Source organism: Calonectris borealis, chromosome 1 (genome assembly GCF_964195595.1).
Source record: "Calonectris borealis chromosome 1, bCalBor7.hap1.2, whole genome shotgun sequence".
Lineage (NCBI taxonomy): Eukaryota > Metazoa > Chordata > Aves > Procellariiformes > Procellariidae > Calonectris > Calonectris borealis.
Window position 1 is genome coordinate 13,255,341 of NC_134312.1, and position 23,948 is coordinate 13,279,288.

The 23,948-nt window shown below is 38.8% G+C and overlaps 1 protein-coding gene across 6 annotated transcripts in view; it reads left to right on the top strand.

Annotated features, from left to right (window-relative positions):
* MAGI2 (membrane associated guanylate kinase, WW and PDZ domain containing 2) overlaps positions 1-23,948 on the top strand; it is a 764,133-nt gene that overhangs the window by 447,602 nt on the left and 292,583 nt on the right. For all 6 annotated transcript variants that reach the window (XM_075144530.1, XM_075144538.1, XM_075144553.1 and 3 more), the window contains one exon: positions 6,664-6,783. In XM_075144530.1, coding sequence (XP_075000631.1) covers positions 6,664-6,783 — 120 coding nt within the window. The remainder of the gene's footprint in view (positions 1-6,663; positions 6,784-23,948) is intronic.

Consider the following 23,948-nt stretch of genomic DNA (forward strand, 5'->3'; position numbering starts at 1 on the left):
AACCTACTTATTGATGCAGTTTGAAACTATTACCCCTGAAAAATATTTTCAGGAATCTGGAATTAATTCCTTGCTTCTGCAATTATTTTTATAGGGATGCATCAGAGAAATTGCTGGTATTATACACTTAGAAAGGGGAAAAAGCTTTTCCTCTTCATGACCCTTGGCAAGAAGGGGCTTATGCCATTGTGGTTTATGTTGTTGTTATGAGAAATGTCATAAAGACAAAGCTTCCTGCTACACCTAAAATCATTTTACTTCAAAATTATGTTTATTATTCTCTTCAGCTGGGAATTCAGTAGATCAAGATGTTTGTGGTGTTTCTCTGCCTAATGCAGTTAGGAATTTGACAAGCTAGGTATAATTTCCCATACATTTTAGTTCCCACAGTAATAGTATCCCAGAGTAATTTGGCAAACAAAAGAACTAATTAAACTTTGTTGAATTTTTCTAAGGCAAAGTGTATACAAGGTCATACCAAGGGCTCAGCTGAAGTTTATTAAAGATTAGCAGTCTGTTTCTGCAGGAGGGATCCCTCCAGCTACTGTAATGTATGACAGCCTGGCGTACTGCTTTCCACAACAAGCTGCTGTATAGAGCAGAATTACAGAACAAATTTTCAGTAGAATGTCTAATAAAAGGGCTTTATATGTTAAAGATCTTTTTCTCTTTATGTTTTGTTATATTTGGAAAAAATAAGCACAATAAGGCCCTATTTTCTTCCATACATTTGGAAAATGAATCTAGGAGTAGTTCATTATGCAAAAAGGGCTAGGTTATTACTGTGCCTTTCATTTACACCGTAAATCCTTGTGGCAAAGACACACCTTTGCTTTTGTATTTCCCTCATGCAGTAGGAACCAATCTGTGAATCCAAATGCAAATCTGCTAAATAACAGTGAAGGTGTTTGGGTAGTGAAGAAGTGTGCCATGTTTGCCCTTAACTTGCAATTAAAAATGTAATAATATAAATATTTATAATATGCCTATAAGCTTGGAGCATTGAAACCTGTGCACAAAGTCTGTGAGTAGATATTGGACCATGCAGGGACTAAGGCCTTTACTTCTACTTTCCTGGCCATCATATAGACTGTAGAGGAACACTGCTCGTGTGATATTATCCTCGTAATGCTGCCAAAGACTGTAAAATACAGATTATTAACTGTGGAAGGATGAAGTGTTCTTGAAAATGTGTCTATGGTACTGAGCACAGAACATCTTTCTGAGTCTTTCCTGTCATAGTTCTGGGATTTTTAACTAACGTTCATATTCCTATGCTGACACATAAATAAATTTGCCTCTTTTCCTATCATGCATAACTACATGGAGTTAGCAATAAAAGAAATATTGAGAGACCACCTTTCCTGCTTTTGAAAGTAGCAAAGCTGGACAGAGACTATGAAGAGTCAGTGCTTCTAATAACTGGAAATATTTTCAAAGTCAAACTGAGCACCTTGTTCCCAAATAAGCACTAATATGTTATAATTATGTACTTGGATGCTGAGATTAAAAAAGAGACATATAAATTCCTAGTTGTTCTCCTACCTGGACTAACTGGTGTGGAGCTTTCCAACCCTGGAGTTCTTCCAGAGTTAATAATTCCATAGTTTTATACTAATAATGGGGATCTGGACTGAACAGTACATGAACTGACCATTTTGCTAATCTGCACTAGCAGTCAACATAAAACTTCCATGTTAAATGTTATTTATTGTTCCCCAAGCTCATATAAGCAGTATTTCAAAAATAGTTTATTGCTATTAAATTAACACACTCCTTTCCTTATTCATCGTAAAGATTTCTTAAGTGTCTAAATTTATACCCTCAGGTGCCTCATACTCAGTAAAAACAAAAATGCCTTTCAAAGGCTATTCATGTAAATGGCACCTTATTTCTCTCCAGAAACATAGCACCTTCATATAGCATAATATTGAGCATGGAAAGCCTGCACTCAAGTATGGTGAATCACCATGTTTCCCTGTAGCACCGAAGCAGAAACAAGCTGCAAAGGCAGAGGATCTTTTTTTTTAAAAAAAAACATCTGCCACATAGCTTAAATATCTCTAAACTGTAACAACTACCCTCTTGAAGTAATAAATCCAGATAAAGTAGTTGCTCAGTCAATGACCCTAGTATTGTTTTTGAGAGCAAATCGATGAACGGTGCAAGCAGTGGTCATGAAATCAAAGAAAGTCAGTATCAGTCCATATTTTGTAGGTCAAGTTCCTGTAATTTCTAAGGTACATACACTTTGTGTGACAATACTCGCTTGTATGGACTGGACATGGTTACTTGCAAGCTACTCCTTTTGTGTCTTCTGTTCAACAGCAACAATAGATTGTATTTGTCATAAATATGCATAGTCCAAATATCCTTTGCTGGTTTTGATCCGGCAAGATCATGTTCTTTCATTATGGAATTCAAAGATTATTTTTTCATACATTACCATGGTAACAAAATAGTAACTGGATTCCTATTTTCATTTTATGTTAATAAAAAGCTAGATATTATAAGGAGTAGCAAGTATGTCCTATTAAGCCTTGATGCTGTATAACAAGAGGTGTTGTGTTTCTGTAAAAATATGAGGCTTGGAATTAATCCTTTGTTTTAAGCCTTGAATCACCATAGTTTTAGGCCTGCTTATCTATCTGTATGAATGTAGTTAAAGACAAAATCTATTAAGAACAGTAACTCTACATTAGTTTAAAGGCAAGGAAAAAGAAAAATTGCCTATGGTCTATAAGATTCCTATATATAGACCTCAATGTTCAGGTCTTGATGGGTGTTTAAGATTCTCCAGTAACTGCCTCCAAGTTTGCATATTTGCAAACTCTATGGTGCTTACTGAAAGGTATAAAGGATGGCAGAAGTTTTAATAGCAGCAACTCAGTTCCTCCAGGGCGAAGGAGAAAAAGAGGCAATAACTATTGATTATTCCATTAGTCAGGGAATTGCTTTAACCATTTGCAAGATCTGAGGTCCTCCAGGCTGAGGGAATGAGAACAGATGCAGGAGGGAAATGGGACTCAGTAAGATTTTATCAAGAGCAATAAAGTTCTGGTGGGGATGGAAACTGCTGTACCTGGAGTAAAAGTCACCCTGAACACATGCAACTAGTGATCATGGTTTGCTCTTTTCTCCATTTTTTGAAGGAAGTGAGTAGTTGACATCTTATAGGAGTACAACCCTGTGTACGATACAATGCAGAGCTCTTGAAGCAGACTCCCTGAGGATTACAAGAAAAGAGGGTGAAACCTTCCACGTTACCATTTGAGTGGCAGTATTATCTCCTGACATTGTAGGACAGACGTAGCAGGTATAGGTAGAACTGGCAAGAAATTTTCCAGAAAATCTGCTTTTCCTTAAAAATGTTCATTTGTGTAATTTACCCATTTCAATTCAACTTTCATGAGAAAGGATTCCTCATTTCCATGCTGGGATATCTAGTGAAACCATGGGGTGCAAGAGAAATGGAGAAAGGAAAACATACTGTAGAATTACCAGCAGCTATTTAGTCACCTAGGAAAATCAGCGGGAAACTGAGATTCAGGGAGACTAAATTAAGAAGCTGCTGTCTACAGAATCACACTGGCGATTCTAAAGTGGAGTTCTGAGTCTTTTGGTTTTGCCACAAAAATCCGTTAGTTTCATTTTGAAGCAAAATAGCAACTATGCGAAATCTTGGAGTGTTATAGAACAAGATAACGATTACAGGGCATCTAAATACAGGGCATCTCATGGCTACCTTACATGTGGGGATAGGTGATGAGCAATTCAAGTGGAGAACAGACAGGCTACAGTTAAGCTGTGTGTTAAGGATACAGAATTACTCTATAATTGGACCATGCATTTAATTTGAAATAGGGGAAGCAGATTAGACAGAATATTCAATTCATAGTGCAGGGCATATGCAAACGTTATCATATATGTACCATATCCGAAAGAACATGACTAAGTCACATAAGGGCAGAAAGGTCAGGTCTTTAGCTTCCAATTTAAGAGAGGGATTCAGAATCTGAAATTTAGTCCATTAAACTTTTCTAGGCAAGTTGACCAAAGACTGTGACCAAAATAGAGAAACACAGGGATAACAGAGTCTGTTGTTGGATCTCCTGTGAGACTTTGCAGTCATCCCTGCTGAATATGACTGCTGAATATCCTTGTGTTTAAAACAAACTGCAGTGTATTAACACTTAATATCATAGAATCATTGAGAATTTAGGTTGAGAGGGAGCTCAGTAGGTCATCTGGTCCAACTTTCCACTCAAAGCAGGGCTCACCTCCACATTTTATGTAACTTGTATTTTTGTCCGATTGATAAACTTCTGGTAATCCTAGTTTGGCTACATAAAAAAATATTGAAGAAACAGTAAGCTAACTCATCTAATGTGCCAGCTTCTTCCCTCTGCCATGTCTAGGAATAACATAGCCTTGATTTGCCCAAGTGTTTTATGAGGAAGATAAAATTCCTGTCAATAGACTTTGGGAGTGAAAAATTCCTCAGGAGAGAGCATGCAGATCAAACATCTGATGCCTGTGCTGTTAGCAGAGCTCCCAGGAGCTCAGGGGCTTGCCAGAATCCCTGTGCTTCTGCAAAGTTCTCACAAAAGGCTGGAGATCTTTGAGGATGCTGCTGCATCCTCAGGGGTCGATCTTCCATGGGGAGTAAATTCAACATATTTATTATGGACAATCCAAGTTTCTGAGTATTTTAACCATACCATCCCTGAAACACAATAGTAATAATCCTAATGAACTCATTTCTGCAAATATGAAATTCCCAGAAATAAACAGCCAAATAAGATGAGTTTAGTTTTAAATGTTGAGATGAAAAGGGAATGGCATTCAGACAAATGAGGGAAAGTGTCTTATAGATTTATCAAGACATATTCCTGATATTAGCTACTGAAATATTAGCTTCTCAGGCTCATTCAGTCTTTGCCATAGACATTCAGGCTGCCTGTGAGGAGAGAAAGGTGTCTATGACAAGCAGTCCAGGTAACCTAAGGCACCATTACGTCTCTGTCTCCACTGACAGCAAGGAGTTTGGACAACTCTGAAGGCCATCCAGCGCTTTGGCAAAGCTGAGCACTGGCCAGTAGGAATCACTGAGAGCATGGGAGTCCTGTCATTGTCACTGAGAGAACCTTGCACCTCTAATGTGCTCTTCGTTGCACAGAAATCTGCACTAGATCTAGCTATAAAGTGGGATTCAGTATGAGATTAAGACAACTGCATTTTCGGCAGTGCAAAGGATAATTTTGTGCATTTGGGGCAATGCAAGGGGTATTTTGTCCTTTGCGTATCTGCTAGCTTCACGTGGATATCTGAGGCATCCCACAGAGACCTATATATGGCCAACCGAATTGAGCTCTTAGCAGGTAGGCAGCTGAATAGCTCTCTTGCTTCCACTATTGAGATCTTTATTGACTGTAATAGTTTATACACGTGGCAGAAATGTAGACAATTACACTTAGTTTTCTTAATCTCCTGATAAGTCTCACACAAAATGATTCAAGAGGTCTAAATGCAGATGTCTGAATAATAGACATAAAAAAGTAGATGAAATATAGATTTTATATTAGCTGACCTGAAGAGATGTCTGAATCGCTACTGCATAATATGAGAGTCATGATACAGTGTTTAAGGTGGTGGATTAATAACTGAGGAAGAGACTGCGTCTTTTGCACAATATCATAATGTTAAACTTTTGTCCAGGAGGTGGAAGATCTGGTTTCTAGCCACTTCCCAGTGTCAACAGTCTTGAAACCAAACCCTGCAAGTGTGATGTAATCACCACAGTATTGATAAAGAATTGATTGATTAAGTTGTTTCAAACACTCTGAGACTGAGGAGGACCTAAAACTGTCCCATTTCCAAATGGAGTTTTGAGACTTATTTAATGGTTCCAGTCAAAGTAGGGATAGCCTGACCACAATAAACTGGACCATTAGGAAATTAGGTCAAATTCAGGTGCTTCCCTGCTAACATCTCAGCTTCTGCTAGCTAAGCCAAGTCACTTCTCAGCATGTATGAAATATTGTCTGTCGGCGTTTATGGAGTTCTGTCATCCGGAGATGACAATAGAGGCAATAACTAAATATAAGCACCTTTGCAGTTTGACAGCATGGTTAGCACGTGATTTGAATCACTCAGTCCCTTAAGCCTAACCATTTATCAAGTCCACTTATAGCATTGAAACAAGCAATGTGAATATAACCCTTACAGATTTACTTACAGATTTATTATTTTGTGTACTAAATAAATGTTTAAAAGATCGTGAAGCAGGTTAATTGTAGACAAGACTTTGTTTGAAGCCATAGAAAATACACATCAAAGATTTGTGTTACCTCTGAATGCTTGATGTCACTGAGGGCCTCAGTAGTAGCATAAAAAGAATAGCAGTATGATACATTTTCATTAGTAAGAACAAATAATATGGATCCAAAGAACGCCTGGCATGATCTTAAACATGTATCTCATATAGCTCTGTCAACTTCAACAAATGTAGCTATACGGTTTTGAAAGACATCCTCACAAGGAGGATGTGCTGTATAATGTGTTGTGTAAACGGTTTACTTTGTCAATTTTCCAAAACTTTCAAAAAGATCATTCTACATTTAGGTCATGCGCTTGACAGTGTGTCTTTCGTCTTATTAATAGGCACCACAAGGCCACATAAGGAGGGGGAAGTCCCTGGTGTGGACTATATTTTCATCACTGTTGAAGATTTTATGGAATTGGAGAAAAGTGGTGCTCTCTTAGAAAGTGGAACATATGAAGGTAAGCAGGCTTTTACTGCTAAATCTGTCTCATTATGCTTTTTTCTAATTTCATGGAATTGCACTGGGACATCCCATTACAAACGTGTCATTGCTACTGTTATCAGAAATTTGTGAAAAGCCGTATGGCAATTATGAAAATATTTTCATATGTAAAAGCTAAATGCAGATGGGTTCGTTGTAATTTTAGTATATTATACTGGTTAAGAGAAACAGGATAATACCCTGCACTTACAGGGAAAAAACACTAGTTCTTTATGCCAAGTACTTGAGGAGATTTCCGCAAAATTTCAGCAAACAGCTGCTTTTCTGATATAGGACAAACAAACTCTACAACAGAAATCAGTTGTAAGGCTGACACTTCTCCTTTGTATGTGTGATCCTGCAAATACCAATCTATATCAGAGGTTGAAACCTCAATATTTAAGTAAAACAAGAAGGATTTGCTATGTCATGTCTTATGGGCTTTGTAAAGTTACGGAAAAGAACTCATTAATTTTGTAATATGACAGAGGGATAGGAACTGTCCTAATGACTGTATGAGAAAATGTGTGTATATGGGGCAAAGAGCCAGCAGCTTATTGCAGAACAGTGCTTCTCAGGAGAACTGATGATTCATCTGATTTTAAACCTTTTCCAAAACACAGCTACCCTGAAAGTGAAACTACTATAAATAGTTACATAGCAGGGCATTTTAATAAATCCAGAATAATGCCATACTATTTTAAACCAGGTGCTTCTTAGAAATACACTAGTATTTAAGATAACTGAGAATGGATAGGTCTTTTTCCTGTAATCTTCAAAATGACAGGGAAGTCCCTTTATATGAAAAATATGACCCATACATATGAGAATACCTGGGTGAGTAGAACCATTTACAAGAAGCAGCTCCATATTTTTACTTTTTAGCAAAAGAAGCAATGAAGACCTTTTTGTCCTGACTTTGTCCCTGTCAAGGAAAGCATCTGAAGATAAATAAGAAGCTATTCACCCCTCAAAAAATCATTAGCTGTGTTATAAATAGCAGGAAAGAAGGTAATCCATTCTCACTTAATCAGCACAAAGTACCCATTGGAAAGTAAATAAATTTTCATAAAGAGTTATATCAATATAGAACTTGTAACAAAGATTTCCATTAAAGAAGGTCAAATAAAGGAAAATATATTGTCTTTTCCTTTTCTACTTTTTTCCCCACTGTCTGACACCTAATGGTAGAAGTTACCTAAAATTAATACAACACCACAATTTTACATTTATCAGAGATTCATTAAATAACAAGCCTTTCTTGAAGTATCTTTTTGTTACCTTAGGTGTTTGAAACTAAATATTAAAAGAGCTTAAGTGTAGCACAAGTCTGTCATTTCTTGACCATGTAATTTCATTATTTTCTAGCAAGTTTGTAGAGATTGAACTGCTAGACTAAAGTAATTCACAGTGCTCTTCTGTCCCTCGAGGGATACTGAGAGATGTCTTTTAACACCAGCTACCAGAGCTGAGTGGACAGCAAGGTGAGACACTGGTTGGGGAAGTCTGCATAACTCCTTAAACCGGCTGAGGACCTAGCTGAAGAGAGGTCCAAAGTCGTGACTATGCAATGTCCGTCATGTCGTTCGCTGATGACAGATGACAAGTTCACTGAAGCCAAGAAGTCAGAAACTAAACGCAAAACAAAATAAACTCAACAGACCAATTTCTGCATAAATCCTGTCTTTGATTCCCAGGTTTCCCAATCACCAGATGTGCATTCTGACAAATAATAGATATTATCTGTCTATGTATTATGGCAAATAATAGGTAACACATTGGAAAATATACCTAGTTTACAGACGCTGTTTCTTCTGTTCCCATACAAAGCCTTTTGGTCATGACCTTACAAAGTTACACCCCCCGTTACTTGATTAATTACTCATGACTGTAGTACCTTCCTCAGGGAAGGATTTTGCTAATCATTCTGTCACAAGTTTTCCTGAGCTCATTAAGTCTGCAGTGATTAAGTTTACTGGTGACAATTATACCAACCAGAGCAAAGAAGGTTTCAATTCCCCCCACTAAGAGAAGATGATTTTTGAATCCTTCCATAGATCAAGCAACTTATGTGAGCATGCAGGGAGATTAATTTTCTCTCCTTATCAACACTGGTTATCAGGCCTCTGAAACAAATCAGCCTTCTTTTTAATGATTCTCAGTATAGATTGGTTTATTATTTATTTCTTTATTATTTCTTTTTTTTGTCTTGAAAAAAACATTCTGTATTTAATTAAGTTTCTATAGTTTAGCTGAGGCAGTCTATGCTGATGTATGTACGGCCAGTATGTACCAGTTTGTCTCTACCAGAAAAATGTTTTAAAGAAGGGATTTCTCATTTAGTTGAGATAAAAAGACAGACTCTGTTGTTGTTTTTCACCACTTCTTGACTAGAAGGGTTGATTCAACCAATTTACCTTCTATTGTATGAATTCCAAAGAGAATCAGAAACATCCAGGTAAACCAGAGGAGAAGGAGGCCAAGTGGAGACTTACCTGACACGGAGTCTTTTTATTGTTGATTATAGTATTCAGTATTGTTGGGAGGGGGATATTTTCTCATAGTAATGAGAAAGCCAGTGAAAACAATCAGAAACTTTTTGTTCTGGTGCAAGCAAATAATAGTTGTGATTCCAACCTGGACAGGATATAATCTAAAAGTGAAACTAGCATATATTCTTAGAAAAGAATAGTTCTATAGTTCTTTTTTTTGAAGCATACATTATTTTTTGAGTTTTAAAATAGATTTTTAAGTTATAAAAGCTTCAGAATTAAAAATAGGATGCTCTGTGACCTCCTTACTACTTAGGCTTTGAATACACTTTTCTTTGTCTACCACTTTTGTAACAACTGTGAATGACTGTAGTATTCCAAAGTGCTGCAGAAAAGCATGATAAAAACTCTACAAATCTCTTTTTTTAACAGTTTTGCAAATATGAAAATATTTAGTTTCAGTAGGACCAAATTCATTACTGTTTTGACGTTTTCTATTTATGACTTTTTGAACAACTGCTGGAAAGACCAAGCCACCTTTATAGATATGAATTATTTTAAACATACATAATGGTGCATAAACAGTTGCTGCACGTTTTGCAGCTTATCTGTGGTAAAGTTCCATGGCAATCTAGGTGACACTATTCAATGCAGAACGAGAGAAAGAAGAATACAAGGCTCACTTCCACTCTCACTCAGATTAACAGTCCAAGTCACATTAATTTCAGTGAGATTGTCATTGAGTTCTGAACTTGTAATAAAATTTCAGTGAGTTCCACCAACACATTGCTATTTGGGGCAGGGAGTGTTTGCCTGAAGCACACCAAACTCATTCATTTGGAGGTCTTTGTATAATACCGCAGCCAAATCCTAAAGGTTTCACTTTTTTCTTTTTAGCACAATTCCAATTTACTGTACTGATTAAAGGAATTCTGATTTGCCCCAGAATGATAACTTCATTGGAGATAAAACTTGTTTCCAACACAGGTATTGGGATAAGGTAAAACAACCATAGTTCTGTACCAGAGGAGGAAGTGTTCCTGTGCAGAGTGAAAGCCACCTGCCTCTGTTTTGCAGACTCATGTAGTGCAGGAGGACGTGCCCAGCAAAATAATCCATATTACTTTTCCAGTTTCTGGAATGAAGTTCATAGATGGTCTTTGAATTGGCACAATATGTGCAAATCTATAAAATGCAGAATAACAAAACTGTGATGAACAGACAAACTGTGTGTATATGTGTGTGCTGTTTTTTACGACTTCTCCAATAGGAGGGTTGGCTCGGTACACTGTCATCTCTCTGATATGTCAAAACATGTACGGAGACTTCATGGATCACTGACTTCAAAGGCTGTTCCTACGTCCTTATTAGATCAGCAAAATTTCTTAGCCAGTGCAGCATATCAGTAGACTGAAAATGTTCTTGAAATGTATATTGGTTAAGAATGCCAATGTTCATAAACACAAATGTAACAGCTTCAATATTATTTCCAAAACCCAGATATGTTAAGGCACATGATTGAAGGTTATGGTAAGACATCATTATGAAGTATTAATAATGTAAGAGTGTAAGAGCAATGCATGCTATGGGTAGAATTGCCTTTTAAAAGTTACATGGGCAATAGCAGTACCAGAAATAACAAGAACTGTTCAGTGTTTGTTGATAATCCAGAAGGACATAAATGCATTTCAAATACACAAAAGCAATAAGGATTTTAGCAGTGTGGAACTCTAAGAAATGCAAACATAGAAAAGCTTGTTCATAACTGTTAAAGATGTGACAAAATTATGAAAATAAGTGAATTCAACCAGTACACCTATGAATAATGTGCTAAGTAGAACTCTCTTTTTTCTATCAAATTTTTGTTTGTTTCAGAAGAGCTCCATAACAGTTGTTTTATAAAAGACATCTTATTTACTATTAATATAAGAATAGTCCTTAGTTTATCCCATCAAAAGCAATCATTTTAGTTATTGTGCCATTAATTTTGTCAAAAATCCACTTTTTATCATTTGTTTGATTGTTTGGAATTATCTCAAATTCATTCACCAGTTAAAATTCAAAGCTTACTGAAGCTATTTAACCACTTACGTGATCATGGACTTCCCTTGGCCCCACTGAAGTCCGTGGTAAAATTCCAGCTGGCTTAAATGGAAACAGAATTTCACCCATTTTTTTTTTTACCAATAGAGTATTATTTGGCAGAAGGCTGAATGTTAGCTGGAATTTCCTTAATATTCCAGAACTCTGTAGTTATTAAGTCTTTTAAAAAAAGGTTGAATACACCCCATCAGTAAAACCTCAGTGTTCTGTATTACTTGTTTATTTGAGGACACAAAACTTACAGTTGTTTTAGGAACAGTTTTAAGGGTCAGCTTACGTGTTTTCAGTTGCGTCACCATCACGATGAGCTCCCATGGGAAAGTGAATGTGGATTGAAGCTGAGGTCTTGCCTGTGACTCTTCCCACAGCCTGGCACGTAGGCAACACCGGGAGGTGCTCTGATTCCATTCACCTGGAGAGAGTCCTCATACCCAAAAAGCCATTAAGTTTTACATAGGCTTTCATTCCATCTCTCAAGCCAAATTTAGCCTAGAAACTTCTAAACGATCTGAGCCCTTCTGTTCAGCTAATGCATTTTAAATTAACATTTCATTTTACTATCCATAAATTTAAAATATGAGTTAAGGACTGCTCCATGTAGGCAATGGAGTTAATTACTGCTTTGTGGTGACAATGGTTCTATAAAGACATGGTGTTTGAGTCCAGTAGTTTTGATTCCATTCTTCCATGTAAAAAATTGTAAGGAATTCAAAGTTCCACCCACTTACCGTGTGCAGCATTCCCTTATGAGCAGGACATCCTGAGCACTCTACAGCAGAGGGATACAATGGAAACGAATCAAAATAAAGATAATAAACTACTACCCTCCTAAGACCTAAACACAGTAGTTAATGATTTAAAATGGAAAACAAAGGAATCATGAGGGTAGATGTATATAGATAAAAATAGAAGTAGTGCTTCAGAAGACATGTCTTTTAACAGCAGAAAGTGTTTTCAAGGGCATAGACGAATGCAATGAGGTACTTTATAGCAAAAATCACATTCCTGTTAAAAGTGCCCCTCGAAGTGATAGATCCCATATCAATATGATGTCTACTTCTCACCACCGTATTCAGAGAACATGTAAATGTGGATATATGAACATTTAGGTAAAAAAATAGGAAAAGAAATCTTAAATACAATCAGTGACTCCATTATCTTATTGAGTTCTTGTACCTGTTCTATATTAGTAAGATTTTATGGGCTTTGTTGTGTTTCCTCCCTTACCCTTGGGACTGAGGAGGGAGTTGAATCTCATAATTTAATACGAAATGCAAAGAACTAATGATTTTTTTTCTTAAAAAATAAAGTGGGAAGCATAGCCCTCAAAAATGTAAATGCTCAAAAGCTCAAAAATGTAATGCCAGTGGATATATCAACATGTAAAAGGAATCCTGTCTACATTTGTTAATGCATTTTAAGGCATAAAACATCACATTTACTTCTTTTTTAAAGTTTATTTAAGTATTTTGTCATTTTTTCAGGGAAGTAATGAGGGAGGAATCAAAACTGAATAAATATGATTTCCTTTTTGTATGAAAAACAGCTGCTTTTAAAAATTATACTATTGCAATATAAAGGGCAACTTTCATAACTTTTACAGTGCCTTTTTAAACTTTCTGAAATGTAGGATTAGTGCGACAGAATGTATTCTTCCCCTCTGTTCTGAAAATGGAGGTGTATAAATGCTTGGTTTTTTAATAGTTGGTATTCCTGGTGTGTGGTTGCTTCTGTCTTAGGAAATCAGGCCTCTGTCTTAGCTAGCATCCAGAGACAAGAACACTGAGGACATCAAAACACTAACTGTTTTGTGAGTGATGCTGCTTGCCTCCTGCTGCCGGGGCTGTCAGGTGAGGGTAGTAGTCCGTAGTCCTGCTGTGGTCCTCTCACTCCTGCAGCTTGGGCTCTTCTCTCTTTTCAGCAACAAAGCTTATGGTTAGAGGGTTTCCTCCCGTACGTGGGTCCTGCAGCAGGTCACCATCTGGTGACACTGCAACCAAGCTGCTGGCTGGGGAAGGCTTACAGATACCCGAGGCTGCAGGCCATATCAATAGGCAAATACTAGTCTTTCAGACATATTGAAGACATAGTCAGTTTTGGCATACTGCAAGAACGCAAACAATAAGAAAAGATGACATCCAGATGTTCATCATAATGTAGCATGATCACTCTCTACAACTACCTGAAAAGAGGTTGTAGTGAGGTGGGTGTCCATCTCTTTTCCGAAGTAGTAAGTGATAAGACAAGAGGAAATGGCCTCAAGTTGCGCCAGGGGAGTTAGGAAAAATTGCTTCACTGGAAGGGTTGTCAAGCACTGGAACAGGCTGCCCAGGGGAGTGGTTGAGTCACCATCCCTGGAGGTATTTAAAAGATGTGTAGATGTGGCACTTAAGGGCACGGTTTAGTGGTGGACTTGCCAGTGTTAGGTTTACGTTTGGACTCAATCTTAAAGGTGTTTTCCAACCTAAATGATTCTATGATTCTATTATTCTATCAAAAAGTGGCACCTGGGCCACGTGTGTCAGTATAGGTCAAACCCACTCCCACAGGCAGCCAGGAAATAGCAGCTTATGTGACTATAGTTTTATGCATGAAATCAGAAGAGTTGGACCATTCTGCCTTTAAACAGACAGCATCCTGATGCAAAGATGTGATGGCTCCTTCATCCTGTGCACTTCCAGACAAATCAAAGAGATCACTGGCTTCCCCGTGGCTTCTAACAGGGTTCAGCTGAAAGAAAACCAACAGTCATTGCAATTGTCTCTCTCTCCAGGAGCATCTTTCTGCTCACATCCCCCGCCCAGTAGATGATTGTACCAAGGATGGCCACGGATAGACTTGATCTGTGTGTGAGTTGAGTAGGCTGTGATTGGGATGCGCTTGACTGAGCTGTGATGCAGTCAGCTGCTAGACTGAACTCCCTGCCTGGCCTGCCAGACAGCTCTGCTGCCTAAGTAGAGGGTGCTAGGTGGCCAGAGCGGTGTTTCTGACCATCCTAGGGTGCTGGCTGGTGCTCTCCCTGGTCAATGTGCAGTGCTTCTTTCAGCCAGTTGTGTCAGGCACAAGGTCAGAGACCAGCCACTGTCACACAGGGCTTGGTAGAACCCATAATTCTGCTGGTTAGTGCTGCATAGCTAGAAGTGTGCATGGACATTCAAATCATCTAATTTGTGTTCTGTTGAGATTCTACGGCTACCACAAGCAGCAACTTATTGTCAGCTCAGGGTTGCTTTAAATTACATCAGCTGGTAATTTTCCTAAGGAAATCGGATGGATGCATGTTCTCCAGGCACACAACTTTCCTTTGCTCATGCGTGTTCCCAGGATGTGGAGCAGGAACAGGTGCCACAGAGCACATATTATATGGGTCTGTGTGCTCCAGAAACCCTTTCTGCTCAAACAGGCTCACTGAAAAAACTGTCAAGGTACTTTATTTTATATCAAAGCTAGATCAGCACCAAGAGGATCTTAGCTGGAGAGAAATCAACAAACGACCTTTGCCTTTATGCTTTTTTCTGAGCTGGGTTGACTGTGTGTCAGCTCAGCCCAAGACCTGCCTTATTCTTTACAATTCTGTGCAGTCACTACCAGAAAGGTGTTAACAAAGTGAAGTGTCCAGACAAAAGTAATGCAAATTACCAGGAGAGCTGTAGGGAATAAATTTAGAGAACTCATCAGATAGAGCTTTGTTGAGTAATGATTGAGAAGCTCAGAGAATTTAAAATGTGTGAACCCAATGGATGAATAAAGATAATTCAAAGTTGGGCGAATAAGTAACCAGGGCTAATGAGATGTATTTGGAAAAGATGAACCTTTGGATTTAATATTGGGAACAAATTTTCTCATACTGATGTGATTTAAATGTTAGAATAACCTCCAGAGATGGAGATCCAAGTTTCATCTCTTAGGAAGTTTAAAAGTAGTTATTAGTAGAAATATTCCTGCACTAGTAGAGGGATTAATTAAAGGCTATAGTATAGTATTGTCTACTTCAGTATAGTATTTATTAATGCTGTCTATGTGACACATTAGGTTTTGACTCTGGGATTTTTTTATAAAACAAATCACAACCAGTTAATGTGCACATTTCAGATACTTTTCTAACTGAACTTTGACTGCAATGTGTATTGTGCTGTTTTAGTTTAAATGCAGACTGTATTAGAAAATCACTGTCAATCTCTGTACAACCTGAGCTATCAGGTTATCACACTGATAAGGCACATTTATCTGTAGTTATTACAAAAGATATTAAAGAATTTAACATCTCAAATTATGAATCATAATGACATGTCATTGCTCTGGAGAAATGTTTAGCTAGATTGTTCAGTTACAGAGATCTCAGTTACAGAGATCTCAATTTTTTAATACATTACTGGAAAGACACAATGTTTTTTATATCACACACAGTTTACATGCAATTATCATGTTATTATGTCTTTATGAAGTTCCTCTGGATCTTATATCCTCTTGGATACTACACATTTGTATTTGTGATATTTCTCATTATTCGGGAGAAATATTCTCATTATTTGAAAAATGATCACCTTCCTGTAGCAAGTAGCATTCTGCTAAATACCATAAACTGGAGTCCCTAAATCCTTCTTGCCTTTTTTGAAGACAGTTTTAATAAGTGCCTTCTCTAGCCTTTGCTCCCTTAATCACCACAGCTTTTCAAACATGATAGAGAATGGTCCCAAAATAACACCAAGCCAGCTTCCCAGCACCTTCAGATGCATCCTATCCAGTCCTATGGACTTGCATATGTTCAACTGACATAATTAGTACCTAATTTGATCCTTCTGTACCATGGGTAGTACCTGTCTCTGCCAGTCTTTGCTACTAAGCAAAGATCTGAAAGGCCTGGAAGTGAGCAGCAGACCTTGCCAGTAAAGGCTGAGGGAGTGAAGACATCGAGTCTTTCACTGAGGTAGCCTTTTCCATGCTTTCCATCACTTGGTCACCTACCACATTGGGCAGCAGGCCCATGTTCTCCCCGGTTTTCCGTTTGTTGCTGCTGTGGCTGTAGAAACCTTTCCTGTTGCCCTTGATGTCCTTCAGCAATTTCAGCTCTAGCTGTTCTTTGGCCTTCCTAATTCTGCCCTGTGTATCCAGGAGACGTTGCTCTATTTCTCCTTGGTTGCCTGTCCGTGCTTCTGCCTCCTTGACACACCTGTAGTGAGGAGTTCCCTGGGAGCAAAACTGACCCTTAGAGTCTTCCCTTGTTTGCACAGTGTTCCATAAAACCAGGATAAGGCTTCTCTGGGCTAGCAAGGATTGGATGGTAGTTTCTGTATTTCTATTCTTTCAGCAGAAATTGCTTTGCAGCAAGACATAAAAAATTCCTTTATATGGCCTTGGGAGGAGCTGTGGTTTTTTGAAATCTCCCTTTGATTACTCTGTTTCAATAGCGAGGTATTCTAGGACTTTGCAGTACTGCATGCAACCCTGGTCATGGCTGCTATGGTGGACTCCAGACGGGTGAACAAAAGTGTGCATCTTGCTGCCTGCTGGCACAAAACAAGGGAACGGGCTGTTTCCTGTCAAGATGACCTTAAAATAATGAAGGACATTGAGAGAAGTAGATTGTGCCAAGTGTGGAATAATACAGTATAAGTGTGGGAAGAGGACCTGGATTTGTATGGTTAATTGAAAAGAAGGATTCACTACTGATACAGCTTTTTCTGCAATAGTGTTACATTACTTCCCAAGTGATCTAATTAAAACAAGATAAAAAACCAACAAAACCCAAGCGCTAAAACAAGAGTTTGTGTTTCAAAGCAAGACAGTTTCTGATTAAAAACAAAACAAAACAAAGCAAAAAACTCTAAAGATATTAAAAACAAACAAACAAAACCTTTCGAGTGTAGGGAAATCCTTATATTGGGTTTATGCTCTTTGCAAATATAATTACTCTATGTTTTACCTTGTGTAAATGAAAGAATAAATACATCCACAGGGTTTTTTGGCCAATGGAAGGCTCCCCTTGTATTTCTTGTAAAAGTAACGGAGATACAATCAGAAATCAAGGTCATATATGCTGTTAGAGAATGAAATATAATAGCCCAGTTGATGACCTACATCTACAGTTATTTTATGTCATGCATACAGAAAAAAAAGCCAGGAATATAGCATAAGCTTTAAAAGAATCTACTGATGCGGAAGAAACCTACACCAGCATGAGGAAAATGCAATATATGCAGTGTACCAGCACTGAAAGCGGTGCAGGAGAGGTGCCACAGCATCTGCAAACGGAGTGGCTTTTCAGGATTTAGATTTGTCTTTCCAGACTCATTTAACTGTAAGTCTAAGCTCCCACAGCCATCACCAGGAAAAGATAGGATGCAACTTAGCCATGACCACAGCATGTTGCTGTCTGATCTAGTTTAGAGCTTCCTCAAAGCTGCTGAAGATCAGAAGAATGCAAAGACAAAAATCTTGCTTTGATCTTAGTTCACCCCCAAATTATGTTGCATACTCCATCACTGAATTTTGGACCCCAGGAGAAAAATCTGCAATAAAAACCAAAAAAAAATGTTTAAGTCCTTCTGAGTTGCATAGTGATGTGCCTGATAAGAATAATGAACTTTCAAATTGGTGACAGGGAATCAAATACCGTTTTTGTCCATGGGCAGACACGTTTGCAGAGTCTTCCACAGACATTGAGGTTGATTGTAAGGAAGGGAGTGATACAGTTCTTCTTTGTGTTCTGTGCATATGAATGCTCTCCCCTAATAAGCATAGAGATTATAGGAGATTTAAAGAAAGAACAAACTGACCTTATTTCTTCTTGCTATTTGTATCTACATGGTGTCAGGGAGCTCCAGGCATAGACCAGGAACCATTGGCTAGGTGCTGCAGAAGCAGGAAAAAAAAAAAACGCGCCCTTTGCCTCAGGAATTTACACTTACAGCATGAGATGAAGGACAATAGATGAAAGCAGTCAGTAAGGGAAGCCCAAGAAGAAAAAAAGAGACAACTGTAGCAGAATGTCAAGTCGTGGGTATCCATGGACCAGCGATTTGATTGCTGTCACAACTATACGTAGGAACACTTACAGAGAGGTGTGAAAGAGGTGTGAAAGCAGAAAAGAGAGCTATTGAAGAGTCAATGGGCACAAACAGAAACGCAGGTGCCATCTGAATATCAGAAAACACTTTTTTACTGTGAGGGTGATCAAGCACTGGCACAAGGTTGCCCAGAGAGGCTGTGGAGTCTCCATCTTTGGAGATATTCAAAAGCCATCTGGACATGGGCCTGGACAACCTGCTCTAGGTGGCCCTGCCTGAGCAGGGGTTTGGATGAGGTGATCTCTGGAGGTCCCTTCCGACCTCAATCGTTCTGTGATTCTGTGAAATCATAAAATCGGTGATGTCATAGTGTGGATATAAATAGTTCTTCTCGAGGATATGTCAGGAGCAACAGGGAGATACAAAGAGATTTTGTAAGAGCTGGTGCTAGCAAGAACAAGAAAGGTGAAAGCAAATGCTGAGTTGCGTAAGGCGTGATGCAGGTGGGAAGGTGGAGACAGTATAGAAAGTAAGTGAGGAGGGGAGAAGAGGTGGGTGCTGTGATGAGTAAAATTGTGCTGGTAAATTAGCCAAGAGTGGCAAATGGAGAAGTGTGTTTAAAAGATAGACAAAGACAGTGATGATTGAATGGCTCTTATGTACAGTGTCCTCTCACTCTGAGGAGGTGGAAGATCCCATCACTGGGAAGGTCTGAGAACGGTGTAGCTCACAGCTGCCTTCTTGCCCAATTTAACAAGAAATATGTTGTATTAGTTTAACCATATACAGATGGAGAAGGTGAATGATTTCACAGCTTAAAGCTTCACTAGGAGAATTAATTCCCACCTAAAAAACTTCAAAGCACAGCTTCTGGTATGGAACAATATTATTGTCAGCATTTTTAACACATTCTGTTAAAGAGAATTATATTCAGTTTTGTTCATGATAACCCCAAAAGGGTTATTCTAAAGCAAGCTAGTTTGCCTTTTTAATATTACAGTAGGCTGCACAGGCTGCTTACTATCACAAAATATCCCATTAACAGTTTTCTATGATAAGGTTTTGAAATATTTTTACAGAGAGGCAAGGGAGAAGGTGCAAGTATTTCCTCCTCCCTTGCCCAGTACGTGGAAGACCTGTCAGAGACCCCATGGTAGAGGATACAGGCTGTGGAGCAGATCCTGCACCACTACTGTTTCGAGGAGCCCTCCACTTGCTACAGATGGACAAAGAGTGTGTCGAGGGAAGCAGCATCCTCCTCACCAAGCTGACACTTGGGATATGTCAGACAGGTTTGCTTTATGAGTTAGACCTAACCAAAAGCCGCTGGCTGTTGTAACTTCATAATTGAGAGTCCTTTGAGAAAAATTCTTTCTAACCTCCCTGTGGAGATTTTGGTTGCAAATAGTTGTGTTGGTAATCCCTAGCACCCGTTTCATTGTCATATTTTCTCAGCTGTATTTGGAGACTAGTCTGCTGAGCATAAAAACTCTGCAGCTAAAAGAAATAGAAATAAAATCTCCTGTAGGCTACTGAAATTGTTATTATTTTTGGAAAAGCTCTGCTTTTCTGTCTGAGACAGGATAAAAATCTCTTGATCGATGAAAGTTCAAATTAAAACTCTGACTGATTCAGCTATAAAAAATATGAAAGGGGAGAGATGGTATGAAGATGTGCATGGTTATATGCTCAGTGGTGAAATTTAGCTGGAAAGAGAAAGGAAGCAAATCAAAGTCATGGAAATGAAGGAATTCTCCCTATAACACTATTTAAGAAATTCCTTCGTAACCTTACCTGGCAGTGCCTTTGCAGTATCAGTCCCCAGCCTTTGCTACCTTGTTGCAACCCCTCGTTGCGGGGTTACGGGCTGTGTCAGGGTGGGTTCTTCTAGCTAATGGAAGAACCTAGTCATGAAGAGAGTATACTTGGTTGATTAGGGTAAAGCAAAGATATTGTTTTGCTATCTATGGGAAGGATGGGGCTGTTGCCTTTTCCTTACTGGGATTATACTTAAGGGTAAGGTAGAAGCCTCTAACAGGAACACAGTCAACAAGAGGTGCTTTGTGTCATGAGGAGGTTAAGCTGACTATGGCTTAGCAACTCTCTTGCCTCACTCCTTAGTGCAAGCTTAAAGAAGCAAGGAGAAAGACTTTTTTAGGGGCTGTGAGGTGAGAAGTTGGTGTTATCTTCTATATTGAGGCTTAGGTTGAACCAGCTGGAGCAGAGCCTGCATCTGTAACCTTCTGGCCTTTAAGCAGTCTCTACCTAAATTCTGTATGCTTTTTTGTTTTTATCAGTTACAAGTAATTTACTGCATCCTAAGCTGTTTTTGGCTCTTGGTACTGGTGATTTTGTCAGTGAAAGTCACACGGAGGAAAAAAGAAAGTCACTCCAGGCATAAGATTAAAGGATGATGTCTTAGGAGAATCATTCTGGTTTTTGAACATTTCATCAGCTCCTCATTTTATGTATATAGAGTGTGTGTTTGGAGTGTTTACCTTAATGGCACATGACTTGTACAGAGCCTAATTTTTATGTAGTGTCTTCCAATAGTGACAGCTGGTATGAACTGAAGAGACCCTTTTACTGAAGTGTGGCAATCCGATTAGATAAGCAAGATTCAGGAAGAAACCTGCATTACATAGACAGTAAATTTTTCGAGACAGGTTTTTCCCCTTAGAAATCCACTGTTCTTACAGAATGCTGTTAATGGATATAAAAACTGGGGGGGGGGGGGAGGGGGGCTTGTTTTGTTGTTTTAATTACAGGTTGCAGTTTCCACAGTTTTCAGCACTGCCATAACTTTTCAGCTTGTCAGTAAAATCTTTATTTGTAAAAAAGTGTTGGGCAAAGTGTAGTGATATATTTTTATAGTGGTCTTCATGCAGCTGAACTGCAATATACAGAATAATTACTTTCCTTTGCTGCTTTATCTCATTCTTTCCACTTCTCATTCTGAGGGTGCTCAGTAATACATTGGTTTGTGAGATAGCATTTACTTTCAGAAGTGCCATTCCACATAAGTCATCAAAGAAAAAGAAGGTAAAACAAACCAGCTACTTTCAATGCTTTATTTGTGTTTTTTGATTGGGAAATAAAAAAATTCTCCACAGCACCTCTACTTCATCAACTGCAAAAGTTTACATGACATGTTATGAAGACACACAGCACTCAGATAAAAATAAATATTGAATACCCATCTTTCTCACTGAGCTTTTTCATTCTGTACATTTTCATTGTGTGAATGAGTCAGGAATTCACCAGGAAAAACAGCATGTGATTGAGAGGTTATTCACTCTGTGTAACGTTAAGTATTTAACTTAATGCTCTTAATCACCCCCTAGAGGCATTCAGTTCTCTCTGTTCTCTATATTGAGAATTTCAGTTCTTAACTTTGGGTGCATTAAATTACAGGACACGTGCTGAAGGGGTTATTCTTATGAGGTGAGCGCTCTTATACAGCTAAAGACCTCTTTAAGGTCCCAGAAGAGGTCCTTAGCAGAACAGGGACTGTACTCCAGGACTGATGCCTCTTCAAACAGAGGACAGTGAAATGCATCAATGTTTTAGACTACTGGGTACAGATACAGACACGAGCTACCATTTTCATCAGTAGCTCTGATGAGCATAAATTTAGAGGAAGTCAGCTCTAAAATTCCCTGGGATTGCAAAAGAAGTCTGACAGGTAGAGGTCAGGTTCCAGGTTTACTCATATCAGTAAACCTGATATTACTCAGTGCCAATCACTTTGACATTACAGTAGCTATCTGTTATCTGACAGACAGATTGCCACAATCTGTCTACTCTTCTTGTCTGGCACAGACCAGGAAACTGTCATCCTCAAGATCACAGATTCACAGAATCATTTAGGTTGGACAGGGCCTCTTCAGATCATCTAGTGACTAGCTTTGTGAATGAGGAGAGGGCAGTGCATGTTTTCTACCTGGGCTTTAGTGAGACTTTTGACACTGTTTCTGACAACACCCTCATAGACAAGCTGACAAAATATGGATTAGATAAGTGAACAGTGAGGTGGATTGAAAACTGGCTGAACAGCCAGGTCCAGAGGGTTGTGATCAGTGGTACAAAGTCGAGTTGGAGGCGAGCCACTAGTGGTGTATCCCAGGGGTTGCTACTGGGGCTAATACTGTTCTTCAAACATCTTCATTAATGATCTAGACAATGGGACAGTGCCTCAGCAAGTTCGCTGACACAAAACTGGGAGTGGTTGATACACCAGATGGTTATGCTGCCATTCAGATGGATCTGGACAGGCTGGAGAATTAGGCTGAGAGTAAACTCATGAAGTTCAGCAAAAGGAAACGTAGTCTTGCACCTGAGGAAGAATAACCCAACGCACCAGTACATTGTCCCCTGGCAGAGCTCCAGCATTCCAGCCGCAGTCTTACAAAAATGTCAACATGCTCCCCGCGCCTTCCCAGCCTGTCTTTCCAAAAAAGCCTGTATCCAACCATTGCAGAACTCTAGTTGTGTGAGTTATCCCATCATGTCTCCATTAGCTCAATGACTGTAACTGCGTATAGACTTCTAATTCCTCCTGTTGGTTCCCCATGCTGAGTCCACTAGCATCAAAGTATTTCAGAGAGGCAGCCGGGCATGCTCATTCACCAGAACAGTCTCAAGAGCTTTCCCCACAAGATTGTTCCATAGGCACTTCCTTCTTTATACACCTATGCTTAAAGTGATTCCACTTCAGCATTGTTTTGTTGATTGCTATGTCCCTTCTGTTCCCATCTCCTCTGGCTTTTAGCTTGCCTATCCCATCCACAACTTGCTCACTTGCTTGTTGAGGAATCTCTACCTCTCCTGTAATTCCTAGTTTAAAGCTCTCAGTTTGGCCATCCTGTTGGCACACATTGTATGCTTCTGGTTGCATGCTTTGGCCACAAGAGCCTCCTCCCTCATTCCGCATCATTAGGTTCTTGCTAAGAAACGGATTCTAGCCTTCTGCTGTTGTAAACTTACCCAGACCTATCTCACAATCGTAGAATATCTTGTCCTTATTTCATATGGAAATACTGCTTTAGAACATCACTCCTCTTCTACATAGAAAATGATCTCTAATTTCTGGCCTTTCCTCCTTATACGCCCATGCCATTCACTTTTATATCAGTATTGGATTCCTTTACATGACTCTCTGCTTTGGTAGCAAATTGAGGACCTAAACTTAATTGTCCTTTGCATTATTGAGATACCCTTGGGTATGAATGATATCCACCATAGTTCCCGTGTGGGACTGGAAGATACTACACATGACCTGTAAGATTTGCACTTTTCTGGAACAGTTTATGGAGGCTACACAGGCTAGCCTACAATGTCTGAAACAGCATTAAAAATAATGTTAAGTAATAATTCCTTTTTCATTTCACTCTTACATCACCCCTTGCAAACGTAGCATCTTTGTCTTCCACCTCATCCTTGTTCTGCTAAGCCGAACGAACCATGTTATTTTAGTTTCTTCCTATACAAGAGTCCAAGTAAAACTCTCAAACTGAAGAGAGATCAAGTTACTGTGTCTC